General features: G+C 37.6%; 1 protein-coding gene across 1 annotated transcript in view; it reads left to right on the forward strand.

The window, feature by feature from the left end:
• The window catches only part of LOC108676290 (dynein beta chain, ciliary-like), a 90112-nt gene that overhangs the window by 39054 nt on the left and 30095 nt on the right, over positions 1-20963 (forward strand). The window contains exons 48-60 of the mRNA XM_047881981.1: positions 545-672; positions 1261-1409; positions 2073-2355; positions 3409-3582; positions 7311-7503; positions 8136-8248; positions 9923-10116; positions 11166-11262; positions 11745-11867; positions 12226-12387; positions 17626-17825; positions 18478-18634; positions 19358-19546. Coding sequence (XP_047737937.1) covers positions 545-672; positions 1261-1409; positions 2073-2355; positions 3409-3582; positions 7311-7503; positions 8136-8248; positions 9923-10116; positions 11166-11262; positions 11745-11867; positions 12226-12387; positions 17626-17825; positions 18478-18634; positions 19358-19546 — 2162 coding nt within the window. The remainder of the gene's footprint in view (positions 1-544; positions 673-1260; positions 1410-2072; positions 2356-3408; positions 3583-7310; positions 7504-8135; positions 8249-9922; positions 10117-11165; positions 11263-11744; positions 11868-12225; positions 12388-17625; positions 17826-18477; positions 18635-19357; positions 19547-20963) is intronic.

Raw genomic sequence — 20963 nt, forward strand, 5'->3', positions numbered from 1 at the left:
AACTTTTCAAGCGGCTATCGCAGTTTCTCGAAGAGTTATGAGTTCTTAATTGGTATCGGCATAAATTGTTACACTTGAAGTAATGAAAGGAGGCTTCAAATTTTGTCTTAGACATTCTTAAGCATTGAATTTTACGATTCTAACATTAGGATACAAAAATCAAAATATAAATGTATCTATTACATTTATATTTTGGATACAAAAATCATTAGGATACAAAATCAAAATATAAATGTATCTATTACATTTAAATGATTTTCTTCATGATGAATATAAAATGGTACGAAGAAATACTTTACATTTTTTATTAAATTGTTTTCAAATTTCATATTTCACATGTCAAAATATTTTTAATAATTGTAATACCTTATTACGATTTCAAACAGAAAACGTCTCATGACTTTCTCATCAATATGAAATTTAACGTCATTATAACTCCATAAACTTTTAGTGTGAATCATCCCCACAACTTCATTCCGAAAACTGCAATTTAACAAAATGACAATGAAATTACATCCTGCATTCTGAACTTGATCTCCCGCAGGCCTCTTCTCGAACATCATGAGGGAACAGGTGAACATGACGGGGGACGGGCCTCGCTGGATCGTCCTCGATGGGGACATTGACCCCATGTGGATCGAGTCCCTCAACACGCTTATGGACGACAACAAGGTACTGATCGAGTCCCTCAACACGCTTATGGACGAAACTGATCGAGTTCCCCAACACGCTTATGGACGACAACAAGGTACTGATCGAGTTCCCCAACACGCTTATGGACGACAACAAGGTACTGATCGAGTCCCTCAACACGCTTATTGACGACAGTCACTTTTGATGAGATCATGGCTTTTAGAAAGGTTCAAGTTTTATACCTGTATTTAATTTTGCAAAAACTCTTTTGTTCGCGCAAATTAAAACAATTTTCGAATCTACTGATAATTTTGGAATTATTAGAAGAATATGAATCATCAGTTGAAGCTGGAGAATATGTTGAAATATTAAGTAGGTCTTTGGATAACATTCTAAAATTCCTACGTCTGATGCTATGTAACTGGGGAGACTGTGCCAGCTACCGTCTGGATGAATTCATTCTAATTAAATATGTTACCTAATAGTGTATATTTAGTATATTATTTACCATTATATTTTATGCGTGAATCTATTGCCAAAATATTTATCTCGTGCATCAATATTTTTACCTCTGGTATTTTAACACAAAAACTCAAATCTTATATTATATCAACATTTCTACTGAAGGTGCTGACGCTGGCAAGCAACGAGCGTATCTCCCTGACGCCTCACATGCGCTTGCTGTTCGAGATCAGCAACCTACGCACGGCCACTCCAGCCACCGTCTCCCGCGCCGGCATAATTTACCTCAACCAGTTCGACCTGGGCTGGAACCCGTGAGTTGTGGGGGCTGGAACCCGTGAGTTGTGGGGCTGGAACCCGTGAGTTGTGGGGCTGGAACCCGTGAGTTGTGGGGCTGGAACCCGTGAGTTGTGGGGCTGGAACCCGTGACTTGTAGGGCTGGAACCCGTGAGTTGTGGGGGCTGGAACCCGTGAGTTGTGGGGGCTGGAACCCGTGAGTTGTGGGGCTGGAACCCGTGAGTTGTGGGGGCTGGAACCCGTGAGTTGTGGGGGCTGGAACCCGTGAGTTGTGGGGCTGGAACCCGTAAGTTGCGTATGTTGTGGGGCTGAAACCCGTGAGTTGTCCCTTCTCTCCTGCAGACAGCTATTTACTGTTGATTGGAAGTTTAATGTTTGCTCAACAAAATAAAGGAGAAAGTAACAATTAGTGGCCTCTTATAGAGAGCTACGGTAATTAAAAACGGCATAACTAGCAAAGCCGGTGCGCGTTTGGGACTACGTTACCGTACTTTTATCAATCAACAATCACCCTCGTTAAGTTCCCTACATTATTATATAGAATTATTTTCTATCGCTCTTAAAGAATCTATTAATAATAAATAAAAATACAATAGTAATGTATTTATAATATTTATATAATAATAAACTCATGTTATTCATAATTATAACAAAACCTTGAGCTCATCCTGTCCACCAAGGTACGTGACGAGTTGGATCGAGCGCCGCGAGAGCTCAAATGAAAAGGCACACCTGTTGGTGCTGTTCGACAAGTACGTGCCGACTTGTCTGGAAACTCTGCGCGGTCGCTTCAAGAGAATAGCGCCCATCACGGAGGTGGCGCAGCTCTCCATGCTCTGCAATTTACTGGAGTGCCTCCTTACGCCAGACGTCGTGCCTCCAGACTCTCCTAGGGATCTCTACGAGATGTATTTCGTCTTCGCTGCTGTCTGGGCTTTCGGGTCTGCCATGTATCAAGACGGGGTGAGTCATGGTTGAACTATATAAGGTTGACCCATGAGAAGTTCCGTCTTTCAGTTCAGCTTTTTTGTTACGTCACGTAGATCGAGAAACGTAAATAAACCCGTCATTCCCATGACTGATTGGTTGACTGGTTTGATCGCATTTCGGTCATGGGTTAATGCCCGTGACGTCACTGAGAACTGTGACGTCACAGGCGAACAACGAACTACATCCGCAAAAATGGACTTCTCATGGGCCAACCTTATTCTAGTTCAACCATGGGATGAGTACATTGCGACCAGGCTATCGCTTCACGACCTTTGATGTATTTGGAATTATTGTAATACATACTCGGGACTCATCTATTTTAGTGCTCTTCATTTGGTTTGAATTTGAATGATTATTCGGAGCAACTTAACCTGGGGTGGTATGGAAAAACCGAAACCTGGCACCCTCAACAAGTGTCTATTCACAATGTTTCCGCAACTAGTGCATGGTTGTGTTGATGTCATTACAACATGCGAATAAATGGCAACGATACATGCTTCTTTGTTAAGGATAGCACAAAGAAATGAGTATTTTTTGGATATTTCAGTTAGCCGTATCTGAAACTGATCGAAAGAGTAAACACAACCAATTGTATCTTATGGTAAACAAATAAATGAATTTATTTTGCGTCTTTGTTTCATGTTATACATACTAGCATTCTTTCAGAAATGTTACGGATTCTGTTAATTAGTTTGCAAATTCGTTTATGAATTACGGTATTGGTGATTTTATTCCTTTATTGTAGTTTGTGTCTCAACTGCAAAGTTTTGAACCTACACATTCATTTCGATGACTTGAAGAAATTTTTTTAATAATTCAAGAATTTAATTGAATGTTTCTGGTATATCAGTACGTGCCATTTCGTCCGCTCCTAGTAGCTATTGATGGATTTTACATTATTCTTACGTAAGTTGGTTAAAATACTCTATTCACAATAGTTAGTCACGCGATGCGCTCTCTTTGCTATACCCAAATTCTGCCTCTGATAATAATCATAATGTATAATATTTTACTTTACTGGAGCAGAACATCGACTACCGCGTCGAATTCAGCAAGTGGTGGCAGCAGGAATACAAGACCGTTAAATTCCCCCCTGACGGGACGGTCTTTGATTTCTACATCGACAAGGACAGCCACAGCTTCGTGCCTTGGGAGAACAAAGTGCCTAAGTTTGAGCTCGAGCCTGACGTACCGCTACAGGTGAGAAACTATTTCTTTTAATGCAGAACTGATGTGTGGTATTTACAAGTTACTTTCATCCCTTATTAGAGATAAGTTGAAATTTTAGTTTGTTCTGCCATTAGTAATGTTAAAGGCAAGATAAGCAAATTTTATACAATTTGTGGCAAGAAACTGTTTCTTTCAATACAGAACTGGTGTGTGCTATTTACAAGTTATACTTTCGTCCTTTATTAAAGATAAGCTGAAATTTTGGTTTGTTTTGTTATTAGTAATGTTAAAGGCAGGATAAGCAAATTTTATACAATTTGTGGTAAGAAACTGTTTCTTTCAATACAGAACTGGTGTGTGCTATTCCAAGCTATACTTTCATCCGTTATTAGAGATTAGCTAAAATTTTAGTTTGTTTTGTTATTAGTAATGTTAAAGGCGGGGCAAGCTTATTTTATGCAATTTGTAATACAAATTTTTGATGTGCAACGAGCATTTACAAAAACATATAGTCCCTTTTCACTATGCAATGATCAAAAATTTTGAACTTGGAAACAATTTTTTTACTTGTTTGAATGTTTTCATTGTTGAACGCATTTATTGTTTGTATATTAGACATTTGAACAAATAATTTTAGCTTATAATGTTTTGTCGTACATATACCCTCACGATTTCTTAGATTTATATGCTCTATATAATTTTTAAATAGAGATTTATATAAAAGACAAAAGATAGCTCATTAGAAAATGATATTATGCAATAAAAAATAATTAAATATTATAATTTTATAAGAATAATATAACGATATATGATGAAAAATTGATGATGATTTAATATAATAATAATCATATAATGATAATATCATTTTCTAGTAGCAAATGATTTTAAGAACCATTATAAGTATAGGCAGACTGAAAAAGTTATAAAATAAATTCTGAGGCGAATCTTAAAGGGAAGAATTTGAAAAGTTGATGGATGTTCCTGAATTCCTGTTGCCCATGATTCCGTTGCAAATTTTGCCCTTATTTTATAGTTGCCTCGGAATTCATACGCTTTTATGACAGGAAGGCAATCCTCATCGTGTGCTGTCGGTGAGTTCAGTTGTCCCTTATTACATACAAATTATATTTTTACATATTTTCCCGTTAGTTGATATAAACTAGTAATTATAAAACCCTGTAAATAAAAATTCGAAACCTGTAAATATTTCTAAATATTTTCATTTTTCTGAGATGCGACTTAATTTTTGCTGCATTATACCTAATTATTCGATGTGCCTTAAATGCGAAAACGGTTTTAAATATAATTAAATATATTTACAAGAAAAATGCTTTGAAAGTCACGCATGCATTGAGCATGCATGTCATAAATGCTCAGTTATATTTTCTTGGGTTAGACCCTTTAAAAAGCTTGGCCAATATCCTCGCGTCTTCCTTATTAATTTTGGAGCCAAGCATGAATTAAGGCTGTTCACAGTCGATAACTTTAAGCACTCAACAGAGCGAGGGGCTTTCGCTCCAAGGTTCGCTCTAGGTTCGGTCTATTTATGGGTGAAGGAAAACGACGAATGAATGTGCTTCTTAGTAGAAAACCTAAATACAGGAGAAAATAATCAATCTTGCAGACGGCGATATCCATAAAATGAACAAATTTAATTAATAATGGAGTTATTATCTTGATGGAAGCTGCCTTCATTGGCTATGCTTACAATTGACTTGCTAGGTCTCACGGCACATGTAATAGCGGGATTTCAATGCTTTTTCATAACTGTGTGTAATTTTTCAAATGGCAATGTTAAAAACCGTCTGAATGTTGTATATGCCCGCAAATTTCTGTGTTTAGAGGAGGTGCAGCTACACAGATGTTTGACCAACATACAGTCGCAAATGATATTTATTAACTAATTTTTGAGCGTGCGATAATTTTTGAGCGGTGATCTTTTTGTGTAGGGATTTTTTTTAACATGATCAATTTAACTGGAGGGATCAGTTTCTACAAAGATTTTTTTTTAAACGTTCTGATATTTTCCGTAATAACCTTTGGCCAAATGCTCGAGTATTTGACAATATTCTTTGGGTCATTCTTTTGTGGGGCTAAAAAGTTGATTTTTATGATACAAATTTATTCGGTACAAGAAAGATCGTTTCGAAAAATTATAATATATTTTATTTTCAGATTTCTCTCATTTTGTGAGTATGACATATTTTTGAAGACATTCCCAAGCTGCCAAACAAGATTTGGCGTCACAACGTTACTTCAACTCGCCAATTTTTGACGAATTTTCCAATTTTTGTGGAAATATTCTTGCATAACTACCAAAACGTAAAACGTTACCAGTTTTGTTTTATGAATTTTTTTTCTTGCAACCCTGTATTTTATAGCCAGGGTTGCTTGCCAGAATATTTTGTTCAACTATGAATTCTTTTTGCGTCGATGAAGATACTTACCTACCGTGGAAAAATTCACTCCATACGCATATCCTTACTCAGGGATTTTTTTCATTTTGCCAAAAATTCCGCAATTCGAAACTTCATGTGAATGCTTTGAATGTAGGAAGCGTTCCGCTTTTATTAATCTCTAAATAATTCTTTGTAAATAACCCTAAACGCATTTTTCTTATTCTTTATTTGTTTCTACATGAGGTTAAGTAAGTCTCTCTATTTTAAATATGGATGTCATAATGAACACCGTCAATTTTTATTTAACGAAATTAAACTCAGTGTATAAACGAATTAGTTTAATTACGTACCTGTGTATATAATTTATTTGTATAGATTCCTATTACAAGATAGACTACACCTAGTTCATCTAGTATGCTAATCTGCACCAAAGAGGTTCAACCTAATTTGGATAGTTGCATCATATTCAAGCCTTTTATATAGTACATCTTATATCCAGTGCTACTCGTACTCATTTGAATTATAAATTTACTTTAGCTCAAGTCTTGTGATTGTCTTTAATTTGTTCCAGTAATTTTGACCGTTTATTATTTTGCTCTACAATATCAGTTTCTTAACACATTCCGCGAATAATTTTGTTGCACCAAAATCAGCAGAAAATTTCATTGTTTGATACACAACTCTCCATTGTCATTCTAGTTGATCCACAGAAGAATTTAAAGAAGCTATTTTCATCCTCAGATTCAACAAATCATGAAAAAACTGTCGATTGTTTCCTTTCTTTTGCTTGTTCTGAAAGTTACATGCAAGATTTCTCATTATTATACATCATGCATTATTTGCGGAAATTGTCTATGCTTCTCTTTAAAAAAAAATATTTTGTGAGTTTTATAATGTAATTCTGTTGTATTATTAACAAAGACTCTAATTTTTACGTCACGCCTCGGGCGATGTTATGCTCCCCCTTTTCAGACATTGCGCGCCCTAGATTGTTAGGAATCATATCAGCTTTAAACCTTTGAAGAGGCCGCGTGATCTTTGTAATTAAATTATCATAATTATCATAAAATGAGCTGAGAAACAATGGAGACGTTTCTTCATTGAAACGTCCCAGTGGTTACAGTTCAGAGCACCAGGATTGGAGCAGAGAGGCGCGGGTTCGATCCCAGCTCTGTGCGCCAGTTTCTGGTCAGAATCGGCAAAGAGGCTGGGCGGTTAAGCACAGCAGAATTTGAATCAGTGTGTTGTGAGTTCGAGACCGCAACAAGCTGTGGATGTTCTGCGATGCTAAGAATCGGCGACAGGCCTATGGCCTACTAAACGCTGAAACCGCTATTATTATTATTATTATTATTACAGTCACTACTGGTTCACACGTCGGAGACCGTACGGCTGCGGTTTTTCATGGAGCTGCTGATGGAGCAGAAGGTGCCTGTGCTGCTGGCAGGCGCTGCAGGATGCGGCAAGACAGCCCTCCTACAGGAGAAGCTTAGCTCTCTGCCAGAGGACTTCGTCGTCTGCAGTGTCCCGTTCAATTACTACACTACTTCAGGCGCGATTATTCTACACTAAATACGAATGAGAATATTATTACATTAGTGGTGTTTCTTGCTTAAGCCTATGTTTTGCACTCGATACTGAAGAAAATTACTATTTTTTTCGTAACCACTTTCTATCGACACTAAACCTGTGTTTACTACAAAGAGCTAACCTTCAGTATACTGAGATAACTTAAGTTATCAGCTCTTTATATAGGAAAACAATTGCCAAAGATTACAATAAGGTAAAGTGTCAGTCCACTCAACTCACGGGTTCCAGTCCCCGCCTCTGCATGGTTGACCGCTTGTCTTTGACGTTACATCTCTGAATTATTGTAGTCGAAATTAATGAAATTGAATCAGCAGTATTTAGAAGACGTACTCTTCTACTCCTGCAACACTTTACTCGAACTCTATGCATTTAACTATTGCATTTAACTTTTTATTCCTATTAATAAAAACGTATCTAAAATAATGTAAAGAGGCATTGTAATCGCGAACAATGCATAGGATGAGAATACTTAACATGAATTTAATCGCTAATCGAAGTGTTAATGTTGAGACAATTATATAACAATGACCACCCGGTACTAATGTCACTTATTTGTTTTATAGTAGTAACTGATAATAGCAATGATGTGTATAGAGTTGCTGCAGCGCGTGCTGGAGCGACCGCTCGAGAAGAAAGCAGGACGCTCCTTCGCCCCGCCCGGCAACAAGCGACTCGTCTACTTCATTGATGACCTCAACATGCCCATGGTATGCCGTGGGTGGCATTTATTTATTTATCCTTTATTTTATGTGTTATTTATTTATCCTGCGAAATTATTTATATTTCCTACGAAGGGATTATCGAGACGTCTGGTACATAATTTCCATGGCACGTTTCTAACTTGGGAAACCATGAATAAGTTTAAAGGTGGGCAAAAAATACACGAAAAAAGAAATGAACCAGTAAAAACCGATATGTACAAAATTTATGCGCGTGGCGCGTGTGTGCATGGTTTTGGCATGTGTGGTGTGTGTTTGACGTGTGTGTGGCATACGTGTGGGGTGTATGTGTGACGTGAATGGCACGTGTGTGTGGAGTGGTTATGGTGTATGTATAACATGTCTTACGGCACGTATATGTCATGTACTTGGCTACAAGGTTAGGTAGTAAATCAAATTTAAATGTAAGTCGTAAACAGCTGGCATCGACCGCGGTTTGGATCACTCGGATCCAGGAGTGCTTCAGTCTGTAACCCGTTTATTGATATCATCAACTACCTGTATATAGTGTACCGGTACCTCAATATCTTAAGAACCCCCAGGTAACATGTACCCAGAGTTCATTTAGGGGCCATCATGCAAGCACCACCATTGACGGCTAGCGACACCAATAAATTGACTAAGCCTACCTGGGCTCGAACCTACGGCTAGCTCTTCTCATCTCGGTGCTACTATCACTGCGCATACAGTGTCGCTTTTCGACTTTGGCTGAGATGAGCAACGCTGCCTTAATTTGGAGTTCATGATCATCTCCATAGCGTGCCGAGCTGAAGTGAAACTCATCTTAACCCTCTACCGCCATATGTCACTCTCCGGGAACATAACTTTCAACTTAAATTATACGTAAACTATTGAGTGTAGCAACCTGAGGACGTTCATACGCAACACCTAATATTTTAAAGTTGTACGTGGCGACAACCATCAGTGCAAGTCATTCTGCGCTCACTAGAATTTATCCATTTTGGAAGCATATGTATGAGAATATTGAATCGATTACATATTGTTCGACAACTTGCAACATAAATATGCATATTGTTCGACAATATTCATATGTGACAATATTGTTCGGAAGCTGTATGGGGCCGTGCGTCCCAGGATCAGGAAGAGACCACGAGCCTCGTTATATATAAGGAGACGCTCAGATCGCTTAAATATGGCGGTTGCTTTGGCTTACTGTTTACCAAGTAGATTTATGAATTATTCCCAATTTCATTGTTTGTTTTCATTGTCTTTCTCTTTAAATGAATTGTTGTTGTTTTAGTGTTCAAGTGACTCGCATAGAAGGAATCCGATAAAACACGCTGGCTTCATTAAAAAGATATGTGTATGGCTACGCTTCTAGTTATATTCAAACGTAGTGTGTGGGTCAGTACGTGAGGAGAAAAATGTAGAACATTTCAACGCCTTGAACGACTAATTGTTTCGTTATACGTTTTCCCATAATATTTCTGCATGGGAAAAATAATGCTTATAAATATTGCCTGGACCCTACGAAAGCTCCTTGCAATTACTGTTGTCATTCAACACTTTCTGGTTGACGAGATAAACTTGTAACGGTCAAAATATCAAAATTATACCATATTTTTTATTATATCAATTTTACTTATACGATTTATTTATTTCATTAATTTTATTAATACGAGATTTACTCTCACTGGTTAGGTTGACCAGTACGGCACGGTACAGCCGCACACGCTACTGCGCCAGCACCTGGACTACGGTCACTGGTACGACCGGACCAAACATACGCTCAAGGATATCCGGCAGGTGCAGTACGTCGCCGCCCTCAACCCCACAGCTGGATCCTTCACCATCAACCCAAGACTGCAGCGACACTTTGCTCTCTTTGCTCTCAGGTGAGTGTAACGAACTGTTTTAATAATAATAATAATAATAATAATAATAGTAATAATAATAATAATGATAATAATAATAATAATGATGATAATGATAATAATAATAATAATAACCATAAAAAAATTAATAATAATAATAAATATAATAATAATAGCAATAATAATAATAACGTTTTCAGCGCTTATTCGGCCATAGGGCATGTCGCCGATTTTACTAACTAACGCTTTGCACTCTTCTTTTTCATGACAGTGTAAAGAAAACATAATGCTTTAATTAATATCTCATTTGAGTGTGAATAAACGTCACATTACTCACTGAAAATTAACTTTTATTTTTTCTAACTGCGTTTTTTTCTAACTGCGTTAATCGAGGTTCATCATCGATGCAGGTTTTAAGGACAATCGGCTACTAATATTGCCCTTGTTGTCTGGTGGGTTTTTAAAAAGTTGCAGACAGGTTCTTGCTACGTGCCGCAGTCAGGGTTTCTTTCTAAGAAAAGTGTGGTCAAAAATCATAAAATTCACTAGTACACTGATCGAGGTTTTACATGTACAAATCAAGGTTTTACTTATACAAATCAATTACGTGAGAACAAAATATCACATATAAATTTATATACTATGTCATACTACAGCTGATAAAGTAAAGGAGTCGGATCAATAATTTTTGCGGTTATATATAGTGGCAGTTGGATTTACGGTTGATAATTGAGTTCACAATATAATGTAATATATTACTTAAATTATATATGGTAGCATATAATTTAATACCTAATTAAATTAAAGTAATATAATTAAATTTAGTTAAATATATTATTGTAATAATTCCATGTAAAATTCATGGAACGGATTACAGAAGGTTTTGTTATAAAGGCATATAAAATATTTATTTCTTTGTCATAAAATTAAGCTTATATAAGAAGAAGAGAATCCTCCAGTGTCAGGAAGCTGACAAAATTCGAAAAACCTTCAAATTTTTACGTGTTCATTAAACAACAATTAATCTTCCTAAAATGTAAGTGAATGAAATGGTGTGGTTTTGTTCGCAGCTTCCCCCGCGACGCCTGCCTCACTCACATCTACTCTAACCTGCTCGAGCAACACCTTACCAACCCCTCCATGAAGTTCCCGCCTAACCTCGCTGGGGTAATTCAACTCGATAATTGAAACGATCATAATCACGCCGTGTTTCGTCCCTAACTTTCAAGAATTTATTGTTTTTTTGTTGTTGTTGTTTATTTACTCTTGCAGTTGCCTAATATATACTTTGCAATTTCCTAATATATACTATGACTTTGTTATATTTGCTGCTAACTTGCCGAAAATGCGCTTGATGATTCAGTATACATTCATATTTACGTATAATATACATTTATTTGATTGCGCGTATACAACACAATTGATGAGATATTGATAAATATCCATTTCATGCTTGATGAAACTCAATTTACGAGTGTATTGCTTTATTTTAAACGTAGTCTCTGTATTTTTAGTTACTGATGTATTCTGCTATTTTGAATGAATAACTATAAATAAGTGTAGCTTATAATTACAGAACTTGACAGTGAGAATATACTCCATGACCACTTATTTAATTGAATGTATATATTTTATTTCTAATGGAACAGATGACTGGACAAATAGTGCAGGCAGCACTGATGCTCCACCATCGCGTTGCCTTCACCTTCATCCCAACAGCCACCAAATTCCACTACCTCTTCAACCTGCGTGACCTAACCAACATCTTCCAGGTGGGTACATCCCTGCCTTGAATTACCTCACCAACATTCACAACATGAGATACATTTTAGTTACACGTGCTCTATCTATTCAGCCTGTAACGCCATACAAGCATCTATCATAAGGCTATATTTCTACCTCTGAGTTCCATTACTCTTTCAGCGATTGTGATCTCACCACGTCTTTTACGCCGAAATTCGCAGTCAGTTATTTTGGGTGTAACTTCGTGTTCATACTTCAGTCAAAATAAAGTTTTTGCTAAAAGACATATTGTCATAATTCCTTAAGATATGTTGCAACAATAACTCTTTTTTATGCCTTCCACACATCTTAGTTACCCATTTGTCTTTAAATGTTTCACGCCTGCAGGGTTTGCTGTTCAGTACGGGCGAAACAGTGAAGACGCCAATAGAGCTCGTGCGGGCCTGGGTTCACGAGACACAACGGGTCTACGGCGACCGCCTCATCGAGGATAAGGACCTGGAGTGTCTCTCGAAGCTTCACACCGACGTCGTCAAGAAGGTGTTCGAGGTGGGTGCGGTCTATGCAATTCGTCAACTTTTCTTCTGGCAGTTGATTTATTTCTTCAATAAATCAATTAACTTTTAATCATGAGGATTAACACCCAGCAACCTTTAAAAACAACGCTAACAGGGATAGTCATAATTGAAATATGTAGCATGTAACAGTTCAATAAAATATTTTATTTTATTCGAGAAGGGAATAACAATATTGATTATTTCACCCTTATAGTTATGACAGAAACTGGCACAAGATTTTAAAAAATTTTCATTTTGATGCATGAATTAGTATAAAACTAATTTAATTTCAAATATTCGACTGTGGCCACAAAGATAGTGTAATCGCAATTTTTCACATGTACGCTTCACGTAATCTTTCTGTTTGGACCTTCAGTTATCCGACCGAAGTTTACCTGGACATAAATTGTCATTCGTAGTTCAAACCTCTTTAGTGGCGAAATACTTCGGTGAGTTTTGTCCTGCAATTTATTAGTCTTTCATTATTGATTCTGAAATGATATTCTTTTGGTTAACTTGGATTAAATTTTGCTTATATTTGTTTATCTTGTGTATTAGATAGCTAATATTTCTTATGTCACACTTGCAGGAACTATGTTTTCAAGATTACCCAAATAAAAATCCTTGAAACCTGAGTATCGAAATTTCGCCTAAGCCACTAGGGCTTAACAGATAGCATGACAGTCGCATTAAATTATAACCCGTAGTGACCCTTTTGAAATTCACCTTGCAAAACATGCACACTTATCGTGAAATTTATAAAATTATTATCTTCTGATTATGAAGCCTTTGAACAGAACTGTTTAACTGAAGAATTTTACAGTGAAAGGTTTAACTACAGGTAGTTTTACAGTGTTAACGATAATTGTTTGATATGGGCGACTTACTAATAATAGCAAATATGGCTTGACAAAAGCCATGTTTTATTGGCATTCATTTGACTTTACAAGCGCTTGAAAGAGTGGACAATCTGAAGAATTTATAAAATAACTTTGTTTTCTAGTAGAAGTGCTTGGTTATCCTTTAATTTGGTCTTTGTTTATATCACTAATGAAATTTTTTGCACATAAAAACATTGCAAAAGTTATAGATATAAACGATTTATTTAGTAATTTGCATTGAATTAAAATTACTTAAATTTATCCTACATTAAAGATGTAGCCGTTAAACGTAACCATTTGCGCTAAAATTGATTAAATTGTTCCTTAATTCTCTAATGCCTGCAGATGGTAAGTGGAAGTAAATAGATGGCTTCTGTAAGATCGGCTACGAATAAATTTATTAGATTAGATATTGGATTAGTCGTAGTATTAGATGCGCAAGCTGCGAAGAACAGTATTTTAATAAGCTGTATCGATTCTTGCTCATTTACTTACATAAGTATGTAATTAAGTTTTAAAGTGGACAAGCCAACTTGACTAAAATTTAAACTAGCGCTGTGTGCATTCATGTTCATTTGCTCATAATAGTACTAATTAGAATTAATTGGATGTTCATTCCTTTATTCTGTATGCAGTATTGATACATGCCTATGTTTCATAGTGTGCTTGTTTTTAGACTTGCTCAGATTAGTGGTTAATTCTGATGCTTCACCTAGGCAGAGTAGAAAACCCTCATGCCAATACCAATTATGCCTAATCCTGGTCAAGTATTCCGCTTTTCGATGGTTCCAGACACTTAGCAGGGCTCTTAAGAAGTATCAGGACACCTTCGAGAATATTTATTCTCTGTTCAATACCAAGATGCTGTAGAACTTGAAACAATGAGTTTCGTCATCGTATGTATTTTTTATGTAAATTAATGATCAAATTATTCATGTCTGGAATATCAGGGTAAAATGCGAGTGTGCGTCGAAGAAACTCTCAAATTCGTTATCAATATTAAGGTCTTTCTGTAATTTTAACAAGAAACCGTGTAGCCTCTGTCTTTTTGGGCCGTTCCAGCAGAGAAGTGACTTTGCGGGTACTCACTATGTCGTTGCTCCTCTCCTATAGTCTTGCACACAATTCTATCGTTGTTTCGCCCATCATAACGGAGTATTAAGAATTAAGGGCTTTGGACTTAATGTTACGATAAATTCTAGATTTGAAGTTTTATATTATGTTGGTCGCTTCCACCAAAAACGTGTTTCGATATTCAAAAAACCGACTCCGGTTTCACACCTTCATTGTAGTCACAAATTTTGTGCGGAATTTCTTCCAAATGTTATTTCTTGAAGAGATGCTAAACTCCCGCAATAAAGTTTATTGAAATGATATATTAGGTGCTTTCTCAACAATACTGTCATTGAATCCTTTTGTATCCCCATAACGCATCCTATTGTGTGGCTCATTCCACGCTCCTTAATTGAAGGGACAGTCTTCATTTGATACAAGGGAAACAATCTCGATTACAGTTATATGTTCATACTTCAGAAATCCATTAATGTATATTTGCTGATTCATCTCTTGTAGTAGAGGAGCTGTTAAGTTAAATTTATTGTAAGTTTATTCGTTAAATAAATTGGACACGGAAAGAATACATCTTGGATAGGAATATAAATCAACATTTTAAACTTTTCATGATGCCGATTACTTTACACAACATATAATTGTATCTTTCAACTCTGCCCTGATCATATCTTACATATTGATTTTTGAGGATTTTAACAGCTTTTACATTATTTTTTCATCCCTTCCCTCCGTTTTTGCTAGAGGGACGAAGAAAGTGCCGGTCAAGAGGTACAATTTTTGAATAGTCTAGTTTTTCTTTTACTTGAAGCCAAGTTTTTTACTTTTTTCACGAAATCTACGTTTTTCTGAGACTGGAAGCGTTCGTAATTTTTTGCTTGCAGTGATGTAGTCTGTAGCACCGCTGTTGCTGCTCGAGCTTGCTAATTTTTTTACACATTTTTTGATGGCTACTTGTTTCAGCAACTTTCCTTTTTTTACGTGATTTTTGCTGCTGGAATGCTATTTTTCTCCGGCTTTAAATTTGCCCGAATCATTTTTCCTCATCCATGATTCCTGAATCAAGTACATTTTTTGTATGCATCAATCTTTGAATATTTTTGCTGATGCTTTCCTAAAAGCCACCAGCAAATAAATTCTTAATAGTACAATAGGCTGCTCATCTCATGCCTCTCATTTTGATTTCCACGCTCACATTTAAGTTCTTCTCGTTCCATAAAGATCGATGTTACTGACTCTCAACGATCATAGAGCTCCTATATACTTTCTAACTCTTATAATAATTACATTACTTTTTAAACATGAGCATTCATTTGGATACCTGCGCATACATTACCCAACCGTTAAATCTAGCACGTTGAGTACATTTCTTTCGAACAATACAAACCTAAGTTCGAACAACACAAACCTAAATTTTGTACCAACGCCATACACATTAAAGTTGCGACCTTGTATGTTGACCTTACTTGAAGATAACAAGTAATGATAATTTTCAAGTATTTTCAAAAAAATCTAATTACGATATTTTCAATCAAATCATTCACATTCATTGCATGTTATTTCCAAGAATACGTACAACCGTAGAAAATTCTATCGGTCTCTTCTAGTGCTACGTAATTAATCACCAGAACTAGCATCAACTACTACTAACAGTTGGGCTCTAATTAAGAGTATGGTAACGCTTTATTCAAACTTATGACACTAGTTGCTTACCCTAACTGCTTGCTAGATCCGCGGCAGCCAGCAACTAGAAGAACTACACCCTGTCTTCGCTGGAGCTTTCGCTACCACTAGCGCTGCTACCAGCAATGATGCTGCCACTACTAGTGCCGGTGGTGCTAGTGCACTCACATCTGCAGCTACAACTACTACTTTCATTGCTGGTGGTGGCAATGTTGTCTCACCAGCAATCGGAGGTAGTATAGTTGGTGTTGCTGGTGCAAGTGCTAGTGCTCTGCCTGCTGGTGGAAGTGCTAGCACTATGCCTGCTAGTGGCAGTGCTAGTGCTCTACCTGCTGGTGGCATGACAGAGGCAGACTTCATTGCTGATTGTGATGAGAGTGAAGAGCCTCCCGCACCGCCCTGTAAGCCTGTCCGCGTGGTGAGTTTTACGTGAGACAGGTAAGGTAAATTAATTAATTTTATTAGCTATAACTACTACCCTAAAGAAGATAAAACACAAGCTTGATTTTAGTTTTTAGTTTTGCCTACATTCATTAATATTCAAGCATTTCCTTTAAAAAATCTAAAATTCTTATATTATGCTTTTATAAATCGAGTGCAAGCTCCGCTAACCGAACCACATTGAAGTTTGTAGGCTTGTTCACCGCGAATGAATCTAGAAAAATGACATTGAAAAAAATTACTTGGATGCTCATAAAATCTTATTAGCCCTCAATAATGATGGTGACTGTGGTAGTCGTTAAGCATTTTCAACTATTTTGTTGATGTGTTGCATTCAACTAACGGTTCTCGAATTCGTTACAATTTTACCACATTAAAGTATATGGTGCCTCTTGGTGAGGTTACGCCAGCACTCAAATACCGTCAAATTTTTCGTGGTATACTCGAAGCCGGAGACGAATTTTTCAACAACTTGTACTACGCGTATCTATGCATATTGTATCACGCATATCTACGCCAAATTTACCTTATGTACATTTAAGTTCTACCACCTGTATCTATGCAAATTATACCCCGCGTACATATAAGTTCTACCACGTGTACAAAACAAGATGTACAACGAGTACATGTACAAATTGTACCAAGTGCATTTACGCAAATCGTACCAAGTGTGCATTCAAAAGTTCTACCTCGTGCAAGATTTTTAAGTTGATATACAAGTTGACCAGTCGAAGAACAATGTGAAAATGGTCCGCACTCCGTATGCGTGTGTTGCAGGAGCTGGACGAGGCTGAAGTGACTGCTGTGTGTTGCAGGAGCTGGACGAGGCTGAAGTGACTGCTGTGTGTTGCAGGAGCTGGACGAGGCAGAAGTGACTGCTGTGTGTTGCAGGAGCTGGACGAGGGAGAAGTGACTGCTGTGTGTTGCAGGAGCTGGACGAGGGAGAAGTGACTGTTGTGTGTTGCAGGAGCGGGACGAGGCAGAATTGACTGCTGTATGTTGCAGGAGCTGGACGAGGCAGAAGTGCCTGCTGTGTGTTGCAGGAGCTGGACGAGGCAGAAGTGACTGCTGTGTGTTGCAGGAGCTGGACGAGGCAGAAGTGACTGCTGTGTGTTGCAAGAGCTGGATGACGCAGAAGTGACTGCTGTGTGCTGCAGGAGCTGGACGAGGCAGAAGTGACTTCTAAGCCAAACGTGCTGTGCCACTTCGCTCGCGGGGTCGGGGAGCCGCGCTACCTCCCAATAAGAGGATGGGATGACTTGGCCGCCATCTTGGGCGACGCGCTCACCACCTACAACGAACTCAATGCCGCCATGAACCTCGTGCTCTTCGAGGCTGCCATGTCTCACGTCTGCAGGTCCGTTCAGCCGCCATCATGCCCTATGTCTGCAGATCTCGTGTTTACATTTCTGATACTGTCACCTGTAGGTCCTGTCTCTGCTGACCCTTTTTATCTGTAGGCCCCGTCACTGCAGGTCTGTTACAGTCACCTGTGGGCCCCGTCTCAACAGGTCTGTTACAGTGTTACTGTCACCTGTAGGACCGTCTCAACAGGTCTCTTACAGTCACCTGTAGGCCCGTTTCTGTTAGCCTGTTCTGATGACAAGGTAAATTTTGAACTTATCGTCTTAAGATGTCAGGGCGGCTACAGGCAATGACACACGAACCGCCCTCAGTAGATGACTCGACTCTCATAAATCAAAACGGTATTATTTCGTGAGAAATGCATACTATGTAGTATTAATAGCGAATAAAGTTCTGTAAAGCTATTTATATCTTACCAGAAAGTTCTGATTTAAGTCTTAATGCAAAATATATCGTTTGGATTGGCGGCTGGCGACATTAGTGTTGTGGCGACTTGCGGGCCATTAACTTTACTCCAGAAATGAAAACATCGGTGCCGAGCTCAGATCACTCACTGCGGTCTCTCATAAGTTTGATCGGTGATTCATGAAGAGGAACGTTTCCTCCAATTCGCATAATTTTCATGAATTACCTCCACCCTTCAGAATCAACAGGATCCTGGAGTGCCCAAGAGGCAATGCACTACTGGTGGGGGTTGGCGGGTCAGGCAAGCAGTCTCTGGCTCGCCTCGCTGCCTTCATCGCTGGTCAGGAGGTCTTTCAAATCAGCCTCACCAAAGACTACGGTCTGCCAGAGCTAAAGGTGAGTCTGTCATAGAGCAAAGACTGTCCGCTAGAGCTATAAGTGTGATTTCCATAGATCAAAGTAATCTGCTAGAGCTCAAAGTAAGTCTGCCGGAGCTCAAGAAGAGTCTGCCAGAGCTAAAAAGAGTGCCAGAGATCAAAGTGTGTTGCCAGAAATCAAAAAGTGTATGTCGGAGCTCGCAAAATGTGCCTGCCTCGTCAAAGTCTTCATATGGTTTTTAAACCTCACTCAGTGTCACTGGCGTTGTGCGAGAATTACCCATGAAACTTTTTCCCTCATTGCTGAAAATCAAATTCCGTTGTCAAAAGCTCACCTAATACTGTCTAATTTAACGATAAATTTTCTTGGCTAGAAATGTTTAAAATGTCACTACATTGACGGTCATATACTAAAAAAATATAACTCATGTACTCACTGCAGTGAGTGACAGAGAGCGCATTTTCTCGTCGACGAAAACGTGAAGTCACGGACGGACGGACGGACAAGGCGAGCACAATAGTGCATTTTTTCCATAAATGAGAAAATGCGCCAAAAAGCAGAAACTTTTGTCTTAAATATATAAGAAATTTATGTTATTCTCATGTTTTTGGATTTGCAGTTATACGATTTCACGAATCGCGATGAAATATATTGAATGACCCTGATCAAATTCACGATTTAATTTTTGAATCAATAGTATGCAATCTAAACAAATTACCAGAGTTCTATCACCACCCTCAGAAAGACCTGGCGGGCATCTACCTGCGGTGCGGCCTGAAGAACCTGGGTACGGTTTTCTTGCTGACGGACGCCCTCATCCCGGATGAGAAGTTCTTGGTGCTCATCAACGACTTGCTGGCGTCCGGCGAAATTCCCGACCTATTCCACGACGACGAAATTGAAAACATCGTGTCTTCCGTACGCAACGAGGTGAGTGCCGCTTCAGCTTCGTGATTATGTTGCGTAAGTTTTTCACGAACGTCAACTCTCCGCTGTTATATTTACTCAAAGTTGCACTCAAATAAAAAATTAACTGATTTCTTTAATTTTACTCACGGACAAATAGATATATATTTTATAATAATTTTGCATTCAAGCCATTTAATTTGCTATTGAAAGTACTTGTGAATTGCAATAAAACAAGGGCTATTGATGCTCTCAAGAAACACGTTCGAACCAACGATAATTTCTGGATAGAATTCAAATTAAGTCTTTTCGCAGTTAAGTAGAAATTTATTAATGGACAGGTTTAATTATGGGGGTAATAATAGGGTGTACATGGTTAATTTAGAAGATTTTTTTAAATGTGCATGGATACCTTGAGAAAAATTAAATTCAGGTTATAAATAATATTCCCCTAAAATTATTATGCATAAACCTTGTCTACAAACTTTTGTTATTACACATTCTACTAATTACTTCAGTTTTTAAACCAAAGAAGTGCCAGTTGACAGCTGTGCCTCTGACAACAAAAAAATAAATCATAAATAAATTTTATTTAAAATTCAGATCTTGACCCTTTCGCACCCCTGTTTTTTATCTAACAAGTAACTCAATAAACTTATTTTTTCTGGCGAAAGTTCAGTTCACGGTTATGCCGGTTCTTATCTATCATTCATAACCAACAAATCAAATTAAAAAGCGAGTAATAAAGATTTCATCAATATTTTTGTGCTGGGTGCCTAAGGGTTAAACTGTTGTATATGTACGTGTGTATATAAATCACCACCAATTCACGGACTCCACTGCCATATACTCCCACTGCTTCTTCTAATGCAATGTGTACAGTACAAAAAATCTCTTGAGTATCTGAGAACACTTGCAGAATTTCACTATTGTTCTGACGGTTTATTAAAAGTTTTCACAGTGATATTTAACTCTTATGTATTCAAATCAAAACAAGTGCAGAGAACGCTTTAATATTTTATCTGCCCATCTTTCGTCTGACATGACATTCTTCATGTGCCTGAAGGTCCTTCACTTAGTTCTTTTGTAGCGTTGATACTAAGCATTGTAGTGATATAAACTAACACCAAGCAAGAGCGAACTCTTTACATCACTTCTAGCAACACTTAATGGAGGCAAATAAGTTTAACTCATTTCAAACATTGGTGGCTCAAATGACGACTATTGGACAATTAATATATGAAAATTATCAAGATTCATTTCGGATCGAGAAAAATTAAACGGTCTCCTGTGCATGGATTGTGGAAAAATGATATGTGTCGTCTCCATTTCTGATGCTTGTGTCAAGTTTGTAAAAATGTGTAAGAGTATGAGTCACATTTGCATGCTTCCATTTTGCTGTTGCTCAAATTTAACCAAAAATTTACAGGTAGAGCCTTGC

Source organism: Hyalella azteca, unplaced genomic scaffold (assembly GCF_000764305.2).
Source record: "Hyalella azteca isolate HAZT.00-mixed unplaced genomic scaffold, Hazt_2.0.2 contig9352, whole genome shotgun sequence".
NCBI classification, from domain to species: Eukaryota; Metazoa; Arthropoda; class Malacostraca; order Amphipoda; family Hyalellidae; genus Hyalella; species Hyalella azteca.